Source organism: Giraffa tippelskirchi, chromosome 12 (assembly GCF_054371585.1).
Source record: "Giraffa tippelskirchi isolate mGirTip1 chromosome 12, T2T-mGirTip1v1.2.pri, whole genome shotgun sequence".
Taxonomy (NCBI): domain Eukaryota; kingdom Metazoa; phylum Chordata; class Mammalia; order Artiodactyla; family Giraffidae; genus Giraffa; species Giraffa tippelskirchi.
This window is the reverse complement of record NC_137286.1, coordinates 14,979,395-14,995,424: the sequence shown is the minus strand read 5'-3', so window position 1 is coordinate 14,995,424 and position 16,030 is coordinate 14,979,395. Positions and strand designations below refer to the sequence as shown.

General features: G+C 39.2%; 1 protein-coding gene across 11 annotated transcripts in view; it reads right to left on the bottom strand.

The window, feature by feature from the left end:
• Nucleotides 1-16,030, bottom strand: part of LOC145529023 (uncharacterized) — a 1,122,255-nt gene that overhangs the window by 926,827 nt on the left and 179,398 nt on the right. For 3 of the 11 annotated variants that reach the window (XR_014070843.1, XR_014070847.1, XM_081548505.1), the window contains one exon: nucleotides 1,041-1,470. The exons of 7 other annotated variants lie outside the window; for them this stretch is intronic. Coding sequence is in view for 1 of the 4 variants with exons in the window: in XM_081548505.1 (XP_081404631.1) it covers nucleotides 1,041-1,074 (34 nt within the window). In the remaining 3 variants the exon portion in view is untranslated. Of the gene's footprint in view, nucleotides 1-1,040; nucleotides 1,471-6,528; nucleotides 9,119-16,030 lie in introns of those variants that run through there. One more of the 11 variants, XR_014070845.1, reaches the window with a different exon arrangement.

The window sequence follows — 16,030 nt, the reverse complement described above, 5'->3', positions numbered from 1 at the left end:
AATATTTTAGTTCGCTAATTAATTATCAAAGTTTCAAGAATTTTGTGGAAACTTCTAACAGGATTTCACTATAATCTAAAACTAACTCATAGAACTGGTGGCATAGGAATACTACAGAAATAGAGGCTATGAAACCCAAACTCAAGGCATCCCCACTCCAGTAATTATCAATAATTCACTGTAACATCAAGTCTACATTAAGTTACATGGAACACACACAAAGTACTTAAGAAACATGGCTGCGGAGGGGGGGTTGGCCCTGCCATACATTCACTGCTGCATTCCTATTATTGTAAAGTATCAACAACCCCATTGCCAGAGATGTACCCCAGTGCAAAACCTGTGGACTCAAACACTTAGTTGAATCATTTAGATCTTTATAAACACATTGTACTTTGGCTCATTATTGCTGAATGATGAGCTAAACTTTGTTGTGTAAAAACAGTACACTCACCTCTGCTGGGAAATTTGAGTACTCCAGGAAAAACTCAGTACCCAAAACTCCCTCTCTCATTTAAAGAACTTCAAACTCTGAAATTTCACGTCTGGGAACTCATCCTAAATTCAATTTTTAAGTGGGAAATATTTCCTGAAAGTTTACATATTATCCTATACTGAAAAGATAATCATTTAGAACTGAGTTCTTTGGTTGGAAATATGAGACACCACAGCCTAAAAGAGGAGAGAGAGTTATAAAAGGGAGAACAACCAAAGAAACGACAAGTGGAACATTGAGAAGAACTTGTCTACTTTCCAGGTTGGCTAGTTGCTCAGTCCACAGAGGAACTCTTGCAGACCAGTATAGTCTTTCTATCACAACAGTGGCAGAAAACAGAAAAACAAACAAACAAACAAAAAAAACGGCAGAAGAGATGAGATAGAACTATGGGAAAACCAAGTCATGGCAGATACTGTTTCACAAAAAGTCCCCACTATGGAAGGCAAAAAACTATAAGTAGAAAGGAGGCTAGTCACACCATATCTCTGAGCCTCAGTTTCCTGATATGTAAAACATTGGAAATATACCAACTATAGCCTACCTTGATCCTGCGTGTGAGCTGTCTCATCATTCATGTCCAACTCTTTGGGACACTATGGACTGTAGCCCACCAGACTTCTCTGTCCATGGGATTTTCCAGGCAAGAATACTGGAATGCGTTGCAATGCCCTCCTCCAGGAGATCTTCCTGACCCAGGGATCAAACCCAGATCTCTTAAGTCTCCTGCATTGGCAGGCAGGTCCTTTATCACTAGCTCCACCTGGGAGGTCCCAGAACCTCCCGTACCACCTTCATTTCTCTCTCTCTTTCCATTTGGGGGTGGTATGAAGAAGAATGGGGAAAAAAGATGCTATCTGCTTCTGATTTCTTGGCTTCTCTGCAGCTGCCACTATAGAGATTTCTTTCTTTCTTTCATCTCTTCAATCAACACATTGTTAACTACATCTGTAGATGTTCTGAATGCCAAAAGTCTGTGAAGAAAATGAATGCAGAAAGAATTCATAGATAAAAATGGTTGACATGGACGTTACTAGAAGCTGCATTTGTAAAATAACCTTCACAGTTAGAACAACTGTTAACCGTTCATTTAACACAGTGACACAGAATACTGAATAGGCTACTGAAGACAGACAATAGCACTATCAATACGCAAAGACATTGAGAAGTTTATTCTGGAAAGTGGCTGGTATAATATAGAAGCAAAATGAGATTACATTGAAAAAAAATAAGGTAAACCAAAACCTTTTAAGTCCACACCACTTTCTCTAACATAGGCCATGATTTTAGGTGGCCAAGAGAGTCACTAAATTTGTTCTAGAGGGAGCTTCACAGGTGGCACTAGTGGTAAAGAGTCATGTCCAACTCTTTGCAACCCCATGGGCTATACAGTCCAAGGAATTCTCCAGGCCAGAATACTGGAGTGGGTAGTCTTTCCTTTCTCAGGGCATCTTCCCAACCCAGGGATCAAACCCAGGTCTCCCACATTGCAGGCAGATTCTTTACCAGCTGAGCTACAAGGGAAGCCCAGTGGTAAAGAACCCACCTGCCAATGCAGGAGACAGTAAGAGACACAGGTTCAATCCCTGGGTCGGGAAGATCCCCTGGAAGAAGGCATGACAACCGGCTCCAGTATTCTTACCTGAGATATCCCCTAGGCAGGGGAGTCTGACAGGCTACAGTCCATAGGGTTGCCAAGAGTCAGACACAAATGAAGCAACTTAGGACACATGCACAAGTTTTAGAGGTAAATATTTGTCAATAGCTTCTAAAGTATTTTTATTTGATTTATAATGTAGATTAATTGGAAATCAATAAAAAAAATAAGCAATTCTATCATATTTATCTGACTAATAATGTACATACTTCCTGGTAAGTATTGACTGCTTTAGTCAATAATAACAGTGAAACTGAAATAAGGCTCCAAGTTAATATAACATACATTTGAAAGTAATGTAAAATAATGCATTGAGGAAAAGGAAGGCAAAGCAAAGTACAACAGGAAAAAGAATAATTTATTCAATCAAAAATTAATCAAAGAATATTTGTTGAACATTTACTATATCCAAAAGATACATTTTTTACTTAAGTGCATTATTTTGGTTATTTATCTACCACTGTAAGAACAGAGATGATATCAGCCCTACCCTTGAGATGAAGAAGTTGAGGCTTAGACATTTTTCCATGGCTACACATCTAGAAAGTTAGGTAGGATGCATTCAAACTGACACTAAATCCCAAGATTGTTTTCAATATAATAACTTACTTTTAATATAACAGGTTACTTATTCTATTGATTGTAGGAACACAGGTTGAACAATTATGAAATAGGGTGCCCAAAGCCAAAGAAGCTAGAAAGTATTTGATGCAAATGCTAAATGATTTTTCCAGCAACTTTACAGGACATGAATAACATGGTTATTTTAGGGACAGATGAAGAAAATAAAATCGAGGTCAGTTAATAGTTTCAATGAACATTTTCCATGAAGTGAGTAAGGTAATCACCAAGAGCCACTAATGCCTCAAACAAATGGAAAAATAAAACAGTTTATAAATAATCAACAGGCAAGGAGATCCAACCAGTCCATCCTAAAGGAGATCAGTCCTGGGTATTCATTGGAAGGACTGATGCTGAAGTTGAAACTCCAATACTTTGGCCATCTCATGCAAAGAGTTGAGTCATTGGAAAAGACCCTGATGCTGGGAAGGATTGGGGGCAGGAGGAGAAGGGGACGACAGAGGATGAGATGGCTGGATGGCATCACCGACTCAATGGACATGAGTTTGGGTAAACTCCGGGAGTTGGTGATGGACAGGGAGGCCTGGCGTGCTGTGATTCATGGGGTCGCAAAGAGTTGGACATGACTGAGCGACTGAACTGAACTGAACTGAACTGAACATAGCTTCCCAGGTGGCACGGTGATAAATCCACCTGCCAATGCAGGAAGCGCAAGAGATATGGGTTTGATCCCTCGGTGAGGAAGGTCCCCTGGAGTAGCAAATGGCAACCCACTCCAATATTCTTGCCTGGGAAATCCTATGGACAGAGGAGCCTGGTGCTCTACAGTACATAGGGTCACAAAAAGTCAAACATAACTGAGTGATTGAGGGCACACACACACACACACACACACACCAGGATAAAGTACCCTTGGCCGATATAAAGAAGTATAAACATGAGAAATAGTTTCACTACAGAAGCCAGTAATCCTTGTTTAAAACATTTCTCCTTTTCTATGATTTCAACTATAATCTTCATACTTGAAAACAACTTAAACATTTTAAGGACAACAAGGCAGTATTCAAAAGAAACTGGAAGGCTACAGCAAAAAAAAAAAAGTACTCTCCTTTTCTGTTCTAGTTTTTTACAGTGTCTTACTTCAGTATCATTCTCTTTCCATCTTACTTCAGTACATCACACTGACAAATGATTAAGTTACAAAAACAAATTTAAAATATTTTTTAAAACCCTGAGAATTTTCTATTACAAGATAAATGCTAGCAGAGTTTAAATTAATCAAAGAGAAATCGACAAACATGCTCAATTTAAAAGATAGAAAAATTCCTCAAATTTTTTAATAGAAAAGTAATTATAATTTTCCTCAAAGACTAATCATGTTATGTCCACACATAGAAAATAACTGGACAAATGAGGCAAACTGAAAAAGACAAAATCAGAACAACAACAACAAAAAGACCTCTCTATCTTGAACATTCAGATAATTTATTCATGATGTAATTTGTAAAACCTCATATTACCTACACAATTGCCCCTTTTCAGCATCTACACTAACTGAAATATATAAAAAATGAAAATGGAAATCAGCCCAATTGTCTACTCTGTTTTGAGAACAAAAATTAAGTACTAGGGACTTCTGGTGGTCCAGTGGCTAAGCCTCTGTGTTCCCAATGCAGGGGGCTTGGGTTCGATCCTTGGTCAGGGAACTAAATCCCACATGCTGCAACTAAAAGGATCTAACATGCCACAACTTAAAAAAAAAAAAAAAAAAAAGATCCCCACTAAAAATCCTGCATGCCGAAACTAAAGACCCTGCAAACCACAATGAAAATCAAAGATCTCATGTGCCACAACTAAGACCCAGTGTAGCCAAATTAATTTTTTTTTAAATAAAGTACTAATACAACATGGATATTGAACATGAAATATATTAGATTGATGAACTTCAAAAACATAGCGCTAAGGAAAGAAGCCAGACTCAAGAGACCATATTTTAGATTATTTAATTTATATACACCAACTAGGATAAGCAAATCTGTAGTGACAGGAAGTAGATTTGTGACTGCATCGGGCTGGAGGTGGGAATAGTCACTGAAAATGGACAGAAGATTTCATTTGGGATGATGGAAATATTCTAAAATTAGATTGTGATGTTGGTTTCACAACTCTGTAAATTTACTAAAATTCATTGAATTGTACACTTAAAAGGAGTGAATTATATGGTATGTAAATTATACCTCAATAAAGTTATTATACAAATTGTTTTGGCTCAGACTGTAAGGAGTCCACCTGCAATGCAGGAGACCTGGATTCAATCCCTGGGTTGGGAAGATCCCTGGAGGAGGAAGTGACAACCCACTCCAGTATTCTTGCCTGGAAAATCCCATGGATGGAGGAGCCTGGCAGGCTACAGTCCCCAGGGTCACAAAGAGTTGGACAAAATGGAGCAAGTTCACTTTCTTTCTACCAGATACCAATTTAAATTCTGAAAGAGTTCCTTTACTCTTTGCTAATGTAAAATAAAAATAGTTCAACCAAATGAATTCTCTCCTGTCATTTCTCATGAGTATGGAGGATCCAATAGAACAGTATTTTTCTCATTTTCCTCTGAAACTCTCCCTATTCAAACGAAGACAAAAATCTTAGCTGAAACCATGAGCCTCTGAAACCATCAGCTCTTATCCTCCTCTACATCACTCATAAAATCTTACAAAAGGGTTAAATTCAGGGATGGGTCAAATTCTGAACTAGAAGAATGCTTACTACTAAACATGTCTGCTGCTGCTGCTGCTAAGTCGCTTCAGTCGTGTCCGACTCTGTGCGACCCCAGAGACGGCCGCACACCAGGCTCCCCCGTCCCTGGGATTCTCCAGGCAAGAGTACTGGAATGGGTTGCCATTCTCCAAGGCATGAAAGTGAAAAGGGAAAGTGAAGTCACTCAGTCGTGTCCGACTCCTAGCGACCCCATGGACTGCAGCCTACCAGGCTCCTCCATCCGTGGGATTTTCCAGGCAAGAGGACTGGAGTGGGTTGCCATTGCCTTCTCCAGAAACATGTCTGAGCATACCTATAATAAATGTACTTAAACATAACTGCTCTCTCTCTTAAAGTCCTTTATATTTTGGTATATAGATATTTCAAAAAATAAACTTTTGAGACTGTGACTCATAAACTTACTTCCTTAAGTTTTCAAAAATTAGTGCTAATGCTTTCTTGAACCTGAAAGGGGCTTTTTTTGGTCTCACTTTTATCTTATGTGCCATATCAGGTTGAGTTAGTCACAATTGTTAACGAGAGATCTCATGATTTAATGGAGCAGTCACAAATCCAATTTGAGCAGAAAAAAGTATGACAGCAATAGAAATGACTCTTCTTACCTTTGTGGTTTTAAAAGAGATATGAAGACCTGACTCCTAACAGCTAAACAGACTTGGAGCCTGTCCAGGACACCTGAGAAGAAAAAGACTACCACCTCAGTTTTAGCCTTTTCCTGGGCATAGACAGGTTAACTCTGAACAGCTACTTCCCCCTTTTCTGTTTTATCCATCCCTCCTAGTTCCAGTCCACCAGAAATTCAAGTCAGCAGTCCACTGGTCTCAGTGCCACTCCATTCTCATACCTATACCTCATTCTCTGCATTTACTTTTAAGTTTATCCTCTTTCTTTCTTTTTTCCTTCCTTCCTTCCTTCCTTCCTTTCTTTTTTTTTGAGGAAGGAAATCATACCTCAGAAAAGGTTTTCGAGAGAGGATAAATTTAAGAAGTGCTTACATCAGGAACTTGGTTATTTATACTTTTGTTATTTTGCTATGTTCCAAAGATGTTACAATATATTTACTACAAGATAAAATAAAATTTAAAAGACAAGAAAGTAAGAAAATTGGGATGGGATGGGGACCGCCAGTAAGAAGACAGGAGAAAAATAGAAAAGTCAAGATAAAGCCAGAAATCAATTTATAACACAAAATGCACTCTATAAGGTGGAACCCAAAGTTAAAAAAATTTCCGGTAACCAACACAAAGAAAATAAAAACTGTTACATATATCATTATTTTGACAAGACAGCAATAGGCCAGCTAAGAAAAGAAACATATATGAGATAAATTTTTATTACAAGCAATATAGTGAATATCTTCAACAATAAATATAACAACAACTTTCATAAAGAAAAGCTCAGAGGGTTAGAATAAGCATGAAAAAAAGCAGTTAACTATGTGCCTGGGAGAGTAATAAAGGTTGCCTAATAAGAAGTGAAATGGTAGTTCTAAAGAAACTCTAATATTCTATTCTACTTATCACTGTCTTGTGTTTTCACAATAAAGAATTCCATAATATTGAAATCTGTGTATCTTAGAAGTCTACTAACCCTATTCTCTACTTGTTACATATTTGAGCAAGTGATTAATCAACTTTTAATCAACATTTCTAGTATTGAGAAATGTATTATTTTCCAAGGCAATCCACTTTTTGACAATTCTATTTATTAAACACATATCCCTTATATTGAATCAATATGTGCTCCTACTCACTGGTCCTATACCTGGTTTCTGGAGTTGCATAAATAAACTTCACTGCTAGCATGTGATAGATAGCCTGCTGAATGTTTGTAGACAGCTAGCATGGTACCCTGCCTGTCTGAGCTACATATCTCAGATCTCCTGTTTATAAAGAAACTAAGAAAATTCATTATGTGCAGATGCTCATCTTCTCTGAGTCAGCTAATACAATGAAAGAAAACTGTGTTTAAAAGAAGAAAAGAAGATATTGGCAAATAAGAGAGAGAGCCAAGGCACATTTTATAAAATAGCCTTTAAATATCAGATTCCTGAAAAATTAAATTCACTTATAAGAGGATATTCTTAGTAAATAAAACATAAAATGCCCAAATATCCTTATTTGTATAAGCAACAGTCAATTTGAATAATTTTAAAAGTGAATTATTAAAGGATCTATTTTTCCTACATTTTCTGAAAAGGCTAGAAGGAGTAATTTAGTACTAAATGTTTTGAAAAGAAAAGGGCAAAGCCTTTATTTAAAGGCTTACCTAAATTAGGATGAAATTTTGAGTGGAGGAGAAATAATTAAACTAGTGTTGAACTATATTTTTTAAGATTTATCTGTTCCTATATAGGAAGAATATTCTTTGAATCCAAAATGAATTTCTCTCATTTGAAGAGAAAAACATTAATTAAACCACTTTTACATTTTACTTACAAAAAAAAAAACAAAACATGAGTTTAATTATATATACCACCACAACAACAAATTCAAGAATTTATATTTATTTCCACTTTTTTAATCACATTTCTGAATAATATGTCATGTGCAAGAAAAGAAAATGAACAAAGAGAATGTATCATCAAAATATTTCAAAATGTACATAGGAACCTCACTCACCCTCCAGTCCCTCTGGCTTTCAAAGCTGCAGAAAGAAGGACAGCTGGATTGCCCAATAGCTTCCAGTGTCCACCCTTTAGGCTTTGCACACATGATCTAGGGATCACTGGATAAAAGGGCATCCTTGGTGCTCACACCCCCCATCCCTTTACCTTGTCTACTGGTGAGTCATTGGGGCTTAAAATATTCTTATTTAGTTCACTCTGGAATGTGAAATAAGACTGTTATAAAAGAATCCAAAAGAGAAATCAATTGAATGCTACCATGGAGAAAATTGGAAATTATTTAAAGTGCTAAGGTGCAGAACCAAATCTAAGTGTCTATGATCCCTGACATTTACAAAAGCAATCAGAGATCCATGACTCTTTTCAAATATAAAACTCTTTTCCTTAATAGTAATACTCAACTAGACAGTGATAAACAGAAGCATTAGTGAAAATAAATTAAATTATCCCATTCTTTGATAATGAATAGATAATAGTATCTGTCCAATTTGGAATCACCCAGTTTCACAATTTCTTAAGACTAAAGGTAGTGCTTGTTACTCTTGTACTTTCCACAAAAAGCATGTCTTGTTTCTTCTAATGAAAAGTTGTGAAGAGACTAAACCAGCTAAAAGTATTCATTCTAAAATGAAACGAAGTATCACTAACACATTTTTGGAAAAAAGAAAAATAGAGTAAGTTTTGCTTCTTACCTATTTCATTTAAGCAGTACTTTCCTTTTGACAATTCCCTGTAATATTTATCCTAACTTGTCCCCGCACTAATGACTTAGAAGATACAAATACTTAAATTGGTCATATAATGCTCTTAAATGCCAAAAGTTTTGAAGTCAGAAAAGAAGAAAGGTTTCAACATATTGATTTAAGGGTACTCCCAACTTTTCTTCTCCATTTCTCATCTTATGCTCTAGCTGTTCACTCACAGTTCCCAAATCAATGAAATTATAATGGAATTGATTTCCATTTGCAATTCTATGGTTGGTCTGTAAAAAAAAAAAAAAAAAATCCTCTTATTAATAAAAAAAAAAATTAAATGTTCTTAAGGGTATAACTGAAGAAAGCAGACTATTTCACAAACAGTCCATATACATAAAATATTCAATAGCTCATAAAGTCTGGGGAAATAATAATTTTTAATCTCATATCATTGAAGTTTTCATAGGACCCCATTCATCTTACTGCTTTCTTCCTTGTTTCTTTTTTTATCATGTACCGTCTATCTGGGCTTTTCTGGTAGCTCACTGGTAAAGAATCTGCCTGCGATGCAGGAGACCCCAGTTCAATTTCTGCGTCAGGAAGATCCCCTGGAGAAAAGATAGGCTACCCTCTCCAGTATTCTTGATCTTCCCTGGTGGCTCAGACGGTAAAGAATCTGCCTGCAACGTGGGAGACCTGGGTTCAGTCCCTGGGATGGGAAGATCCCCTGGAGAGGGGCATGGCAACCCACTCCAGTATTGCCTGGAGAATCCCCATGGACAGAGGAGCCTGGTGGGCTATAGTCCATGGGGTCTCAAAGAGTCGGACACAACTAAGCAACTAAACACTGCACACACCATCTATCTAAGTATTTAAATTCACGTTTTCTCCACAAACTCTGAAGGATTGGTTGTCATCCTGACCTCTTTGTTATGCCTGCTGAACATTATAGAGAAAAAGTACAGGAAAGGAGAAAATGAATTTACATTATCTCATTTGATTGTAATAAAAGAACTCTAAGGAAGGGAAGGAGAGAAGGACAGCATTACGACCATGTCCATTTCACATGGAGAGGAAAACTTGGAGGTCAAGAGACTTGCCCTCTTGAGCTACAAAGTGGCAGTCAGAGCCAGGGCTAGAGTCCCTATCTTCTGAGCTCTAGTTTAGCAGTCATTCCACTTTACCATATATCTTCTCTATACTTTTCCAAGATCACTAATCTCCATTAAGTTTCACATCTTTCTCTTCATCACAAAGGAAAGGGAAAATCTGATTTGAATCAAAGTATGAAGAATCTGAAATATTTCATATAACTTAAGGGTACATACTTTCTTTAAGTTTCAAAAGTCAGTTACGTTAGGATGCAAGAGGAATAAATCTACTTTCACTGTTTTTACGTAAAATTTTGAAAATTATTTTTTCTTCTGTTTAGATATTATTTAAAATACTGGAGTTCCTGATATTTTAGTAGTTACATTTCTGTTCTTCACCTAAAACTGGCCATTTCTAACACACCACCACTGAAGTATTATCTTATGATTTATCTTATGACTGTGAACATGAACCATGAACTAAACCTAAATATAAAGGTGTCTTCCATGTTCCTCCTAAATGAACAACCATATTTCTAAAGCATGTTTCACCTATGCAACATCAATTAACAAGATCAAAGAGAAACATGGCTCATGTGTACATATACCTCTTCATTTTGGTGCATATCAAGTGTTTGAGGTACACATGACATTTCCGGAGGCTTGTTTGTTTTCTAAACTTTTTCTTTCATATTGGGTATAGCCAATAAACATGTTGTGATAATTTCAGGTGAACTATGAAGGGACTCAGCCATACATATATACATGTATCCATTTAAAAAAAAAAAAAACTATTAAACAACATTAGCAACCTTAAACTATAAAATACTTGAAAGTTTTAATCTGCAGCATCCATGTGCTGCCAGGACTGGCACTACCAATAAGCAGAGCCTCAAACCCACAATATCAAATATTTCTCCTTTTTATTGTAATTCACAGCTTGATCAACCAGAGAAATGTGGCTTACACATTATTATTCAGCACAATCTCATCAACTTTATCCTTTAGCAATGACCTTATGATAAGAAACTAAGCCCTTTGAAATAGCATTTGTAATTAATCCACTTCCATAAGATTAACATGTCAAATATCACAGGAATACATGTAACAGCCTTCTGAAACTTCAAACCCCCTGATCCCTTAAAACCATACTAAGTATTATCACAGTGTAATCAGCAGAAAATAAATTGCTAGGTAACCCCTGTGTTTTATGTTCATTCATTTATTCATTCATCCAACAAACATTTATTAATACGTCCATGTTGCACACACCACACTGCCAGAGTCTAGAGAAACAGAGAAATAAGGCTAAGGTGTGATTCTGAAAGCATTCACAATTTAGAGAGTAATACAATCTTATTTTAAAAAGATAAGCTACTCCAATGAGCTATAAGAGATAAAAATAAAATCAGAGGTCTAAAATAAAATCATAGATTCAGGAACATCTCTACACATATAACAGGAAATATTCCAAGTAGAAGAAATAAAGGGTTACATACAGAAGCATGGCAATTATGGTATTTCTGAGACTAACAAGCAATTCATGTGAGACATGACAAACCATCAACACTGTATCCCTCTTCCTTCTAAAGTATTAGCAAAGATAAGACTACCAGAAGAGTGGCAGAGAACAAAGCTAGAAAAATAGGCCTGACAGTTTTTGTGTGGCCTTGTACATTATGCTAAGAAGTTTGGAGAGGATTTTTTAGGCTTTATCCAGAGGCTAAGAAGCCACTTGAAGTTTCTAGCAGAAAACCACATGATAAGAAACACACTTTAGAAAAATACGTGTTGTTACTGGTGTACAGAACGGATTGTATGAGAAGAAACTGGAGATATAGAGACTGAGTAGAAGACTACTGAATTAACCCCAGCAAAGTTATGAATAAAAATAGCACTATTGCTAAGGTGGTGGGGAAGGAGAGGTAATGAAAGTGAAAATCGCTCAGTTGTGTCTGACTCTTTGTGACCCCATGGACTATACAGTTCATGGAATTCTCCAGGTCAGAATATTGGAGTGGGTAGCCTTTCCCTTCTCCAGGGGATCCTCCCAACCCAGGGATCAAACCCAGGTCTCCCACATTGTAGGCGGATTCTTTACCAGCTGAGCCACAAGAAAAGTTTAAGCATAGACTTCAAAGTTAATTAACAGTGAGTTAGTGAGTAACTGCGGAGAAGGCAATGGCACCCCACTCCAGTATCCTTGCCTGGAGAATCCCAGGGACGGCGGAGCCTGGTGGGCTGCCATCTATAGGGTCGCACAGAGTCAGACAAGACTGAAGCAATTTAGCAGTAGCAGCAGCAGCAGTGAGTAACTGGGATAGATGGTAAGGGGGAGAATAATACCAAGTTTTCTGATTTAAAAAGTTATGTGAATTAACTACCTCTGAGGTTGAAACAGGAGGGAAGGGGCCAGGACACAAAATTTAAAAGAATGATAAAAGCCATAGGATATGACAAAGACTGGTTAGAACCAACTGGGTCCAAGATAAGCAGCATATTTGACTTCTAGTGGACTTTGAGCCTCATTTTACATCCATTGTATTACATTAGCATATGCTAAATGACACATCACCAGCATCGTGATACTTCTGAAGTCAACCATTGAAGGCCAAAAAGTGAGTGGTGGAAATCCCCACCCTTTCCCCAAAATAATTGGACTAAACCTCACATTCATTAGCCTATGAAATTACCCAGCCCATAAAAACGAACCATGCCAAATGTAAGCACAGCTTCACTGCTACTGTACTTCCCACCAAGGCTCTCCAGCTCTCCTATTCTCTCCTTTCTCTTATTCTGTTGCCTTTTCAAACAACCTCTCACCTCCTTTGCGCTTGAGAGGTGCTGCCTTACTCTGCTGGAAATGGGAAAAAGAAATCTGGCAGGCATTTTTCAACCTTGTCGCTAGGTTTTCTACTTCTTACTGTTACATATGCACACGGAATGACAGGGAACTTTTCCAGCCATCCTCCCAGGCAGCTAGGGACCCAAACCATAGGATTTTTCACTCAAGGTTTCCCTTATCCACCATTTAACCAACTGTTAACAGGTCCAACTACATAAAAATATAAAATACCGCCTTACTCAGAGTTTGTGCCATGATCACAGAGACTGCAATCCATTTGGGAGCTCCCTCACCAGCTGGAGATCTGTGCGCATGCCCTCAGGATGTAAGGGGGCTGGCGGGGGATGGTCCAGTGCCAAGCGGTTGGGATCCAGGGTGGTGGAACCATCTTTCATTGCCTACCTCCTGGTGTTTGTCTGGCCCCATGCAGGGCCACTCTGACCCCACCCCCATCCCACCCTGTTAGGGAGGGGCAGGCAATTCAAGATGGGTGCATCTCGCACATTGCCGCACCTCAGGGATACATGCCCGGGCAATGACCCACATTTGCTGTGCTTGCCTCCCCTCCGGTCCTGCAACTGGGAATGTCCTTCCAGGGTCAGAACCCTCCATCCGCCTGGCTACAGTCTCAGTGCCTCTGCCTCAGTTTCCATGTCCATTCATGCACCCAGTCCCACTGCCAGCTAGCGGCTAGCCGGAGCCCGTGTGTGGGAAGGGGCAGGGGAAGAATGACACTGAGGCCCCAGGGGTGCTGCCCACAACAGGGAAGGGAGAAGAGAGTTGCTGTTGTTGTTTTTCCACAAACCATCTCTCTTAATGACCAGCGCCTGTTTTCCAAAATTTAACCACCTTTTTAGAGAAAGGGCTTCCCTGGTGGCTCAGACGGTAAAGCGTCCGCTTGCAATGTGGGAGACCTGGGTTCGATCCCTGGGTCAGGAAGATCCCCTGGAGAAGGAAATGGCAACCCACTCCAGTACTCTTGCCTGGAAAATCCCATGGACAGAGAAGCCTGGTAGGTTACAGTCCATGGGGTCGCAAAGAGTCAGACACGACTGAGCGACTTCACATTTTAGAGAAAAAGACTGGAACTTAAACAGGTCTCAGAACCATTAGGATATCCATTCCAGGGGAACATTTCCCAGAACGCAGGGATTAATCTATAAAATCTATAAGGAAGTCTTCAGGAAGGTCAATCATCCTGGGTTACTGCAGATGCCAGGATAGGACATAGGCCCTAAGATGCTGGGTCCTGGCCACAGGGGCAGTATCCACCTTCACTGTGGATGAAGTCAACAGGACTAGGTGGATGGGGATGCCTGGAACCAGTCCTGCTTTAGAGACCCTCCATGGGACCGCCTAACACTAGTGCTCCTCTCTAGTATAGGAACATTCTCTCCCCAAAGGGACAATAGGAAACACTTCCTCCATCCCCAAGGACTCATCTCTCAAGCGTATTTTTGTCACTGCAAAAAGTTTTCTCTAGATTCTTTAAAAAAAAAAAAAAAAAAGCTCATTCTCTTTTGGAATATCCACCTATAAACTTGAAGACAATGAGGCCTAGCCAGAAAATGGGAGCCTCAACTATAATATCATCTTACAGTTAGACATCTTTTGCAAAGGGCAGGGGAAACAGACAGAACCTCCTTATGTACAGGCTTTTGCAGCCCAATGAGAAAATCTGGAGCTATGTAGGTTCTATGTTAGGGAACCTTGCCAGCTGGGACCCATTCAGGCTAAACAAAAGCCCTCGCTAGGGGCAGCTCTAGAACAGGAGCCCCAGAAAGAATACCCAAGCTTCAACACTCTTCCACCATCTTCAACCTCTTTGCAACTCTATAAACCTCTTTACACTTCCATGCCATAAATGTAGCCAGAGCCTCTTTTCTTCCTTCTGGAAGCAGTAGGTGGGCCTCTGGGAATTGCCCAAGTCCACACCCCTTCTTCCTTGTCTGACTTTAATCAATCTGCATAAGCAGATTCTCGAACAACCCTAGCTGGTTCACCAAAGAATTCCAGCCCAAAAGCTTGCCATGGGCCCCGAACTCCTCTAAGCCTTCTTATTGACACAGACTTCAGTGTTCTTAACAGTAGAGTTGAGTAGGAAAAAAAGGAAAAGCATGACTTAAGGAAGGAATGATGGCAAGCTAGGCTTCTTGTAGCTGTCATAACCCACCTCCTGATCACCCCAAAAGTACTCCCAGAAGACCCCCTCCAGGGAAGGGAACCAGTTTCTGCTGTGGGAGTTTTGAACCCTGGAGTAAGAAATGCTCTGCTTCAGATCAGGCATCCTGATAGGCAGAGTCAACATCCTTACTCAGCCTTAAAGCAGTTATAGAAAATGGACCATTGCCCCCTCTGCTTCCCATAAGAATGTGGGAATACAGTGGAATATTACTCAGCTATTAAAAAGAATACATTTGAATCAGTTCTAATGAGGTGGATGAAACTGGAGCCTATTATACAGAGTGAAGTAAGTCAGAAAGAAAAACACCAATACAGCATATTAACGCATATATATGGAATTTAGAAAGATGGTAACAATGACCCTATATGCGAGACAGCTAAAGAGACACAGATGTAAAGAACAGACTTTTGGACTCTGTGGGAGAAGGCGAGGGTGGGATGATTTGGGAGAATAGCATTGAAACATGTATAATATCATATGTGAAACAGATCACCAGTCCAGGTCCGATGCATGTGACAGGGTGCTCAGGGCTGGTGCACTGGGATGACCCAGAGGGATGGGATGGGGAGGGAGGTGGGAGAGGGGTTCAGGACGGGGAACACATGTTCACCCATGGCTGATTCGTGTCAATGTATGGCAAAAACCACTACAATACTGTAAAGTAATTAGCCTCCAATTAAAATAAATTAATTAATTTTTTAAAAAAATTTTAAACTAAAAAAAAGAATGTGGGAATAAAATCTCTGAGGGAGGAGTGCAACAGGAGAGAAGAGGGCAAGGCACAACTTTTAAAAGAATGATGATAAGCATGTCATCATGAGTGCTCAGTCGTGTCTGACTCTTTGTGACCCTTTGGACTATATCCCACCAGGCTCCTCTGTCCATGGGAATTTTCAGGCAAGGATACTGGAACGGGTTGCCATCTTCTCCTCCAGGGGATCTTCCTGATGCAGGGATCAAACCTGCATCTCCTGAGTCTCCCACATTGCAGATGGATTCTTTACCCACTGAGCCATCAGGAAAGTCCTGATAATAACCATAGGACATGATAAAGACTGGTTAGCATCAATTGGGTCTG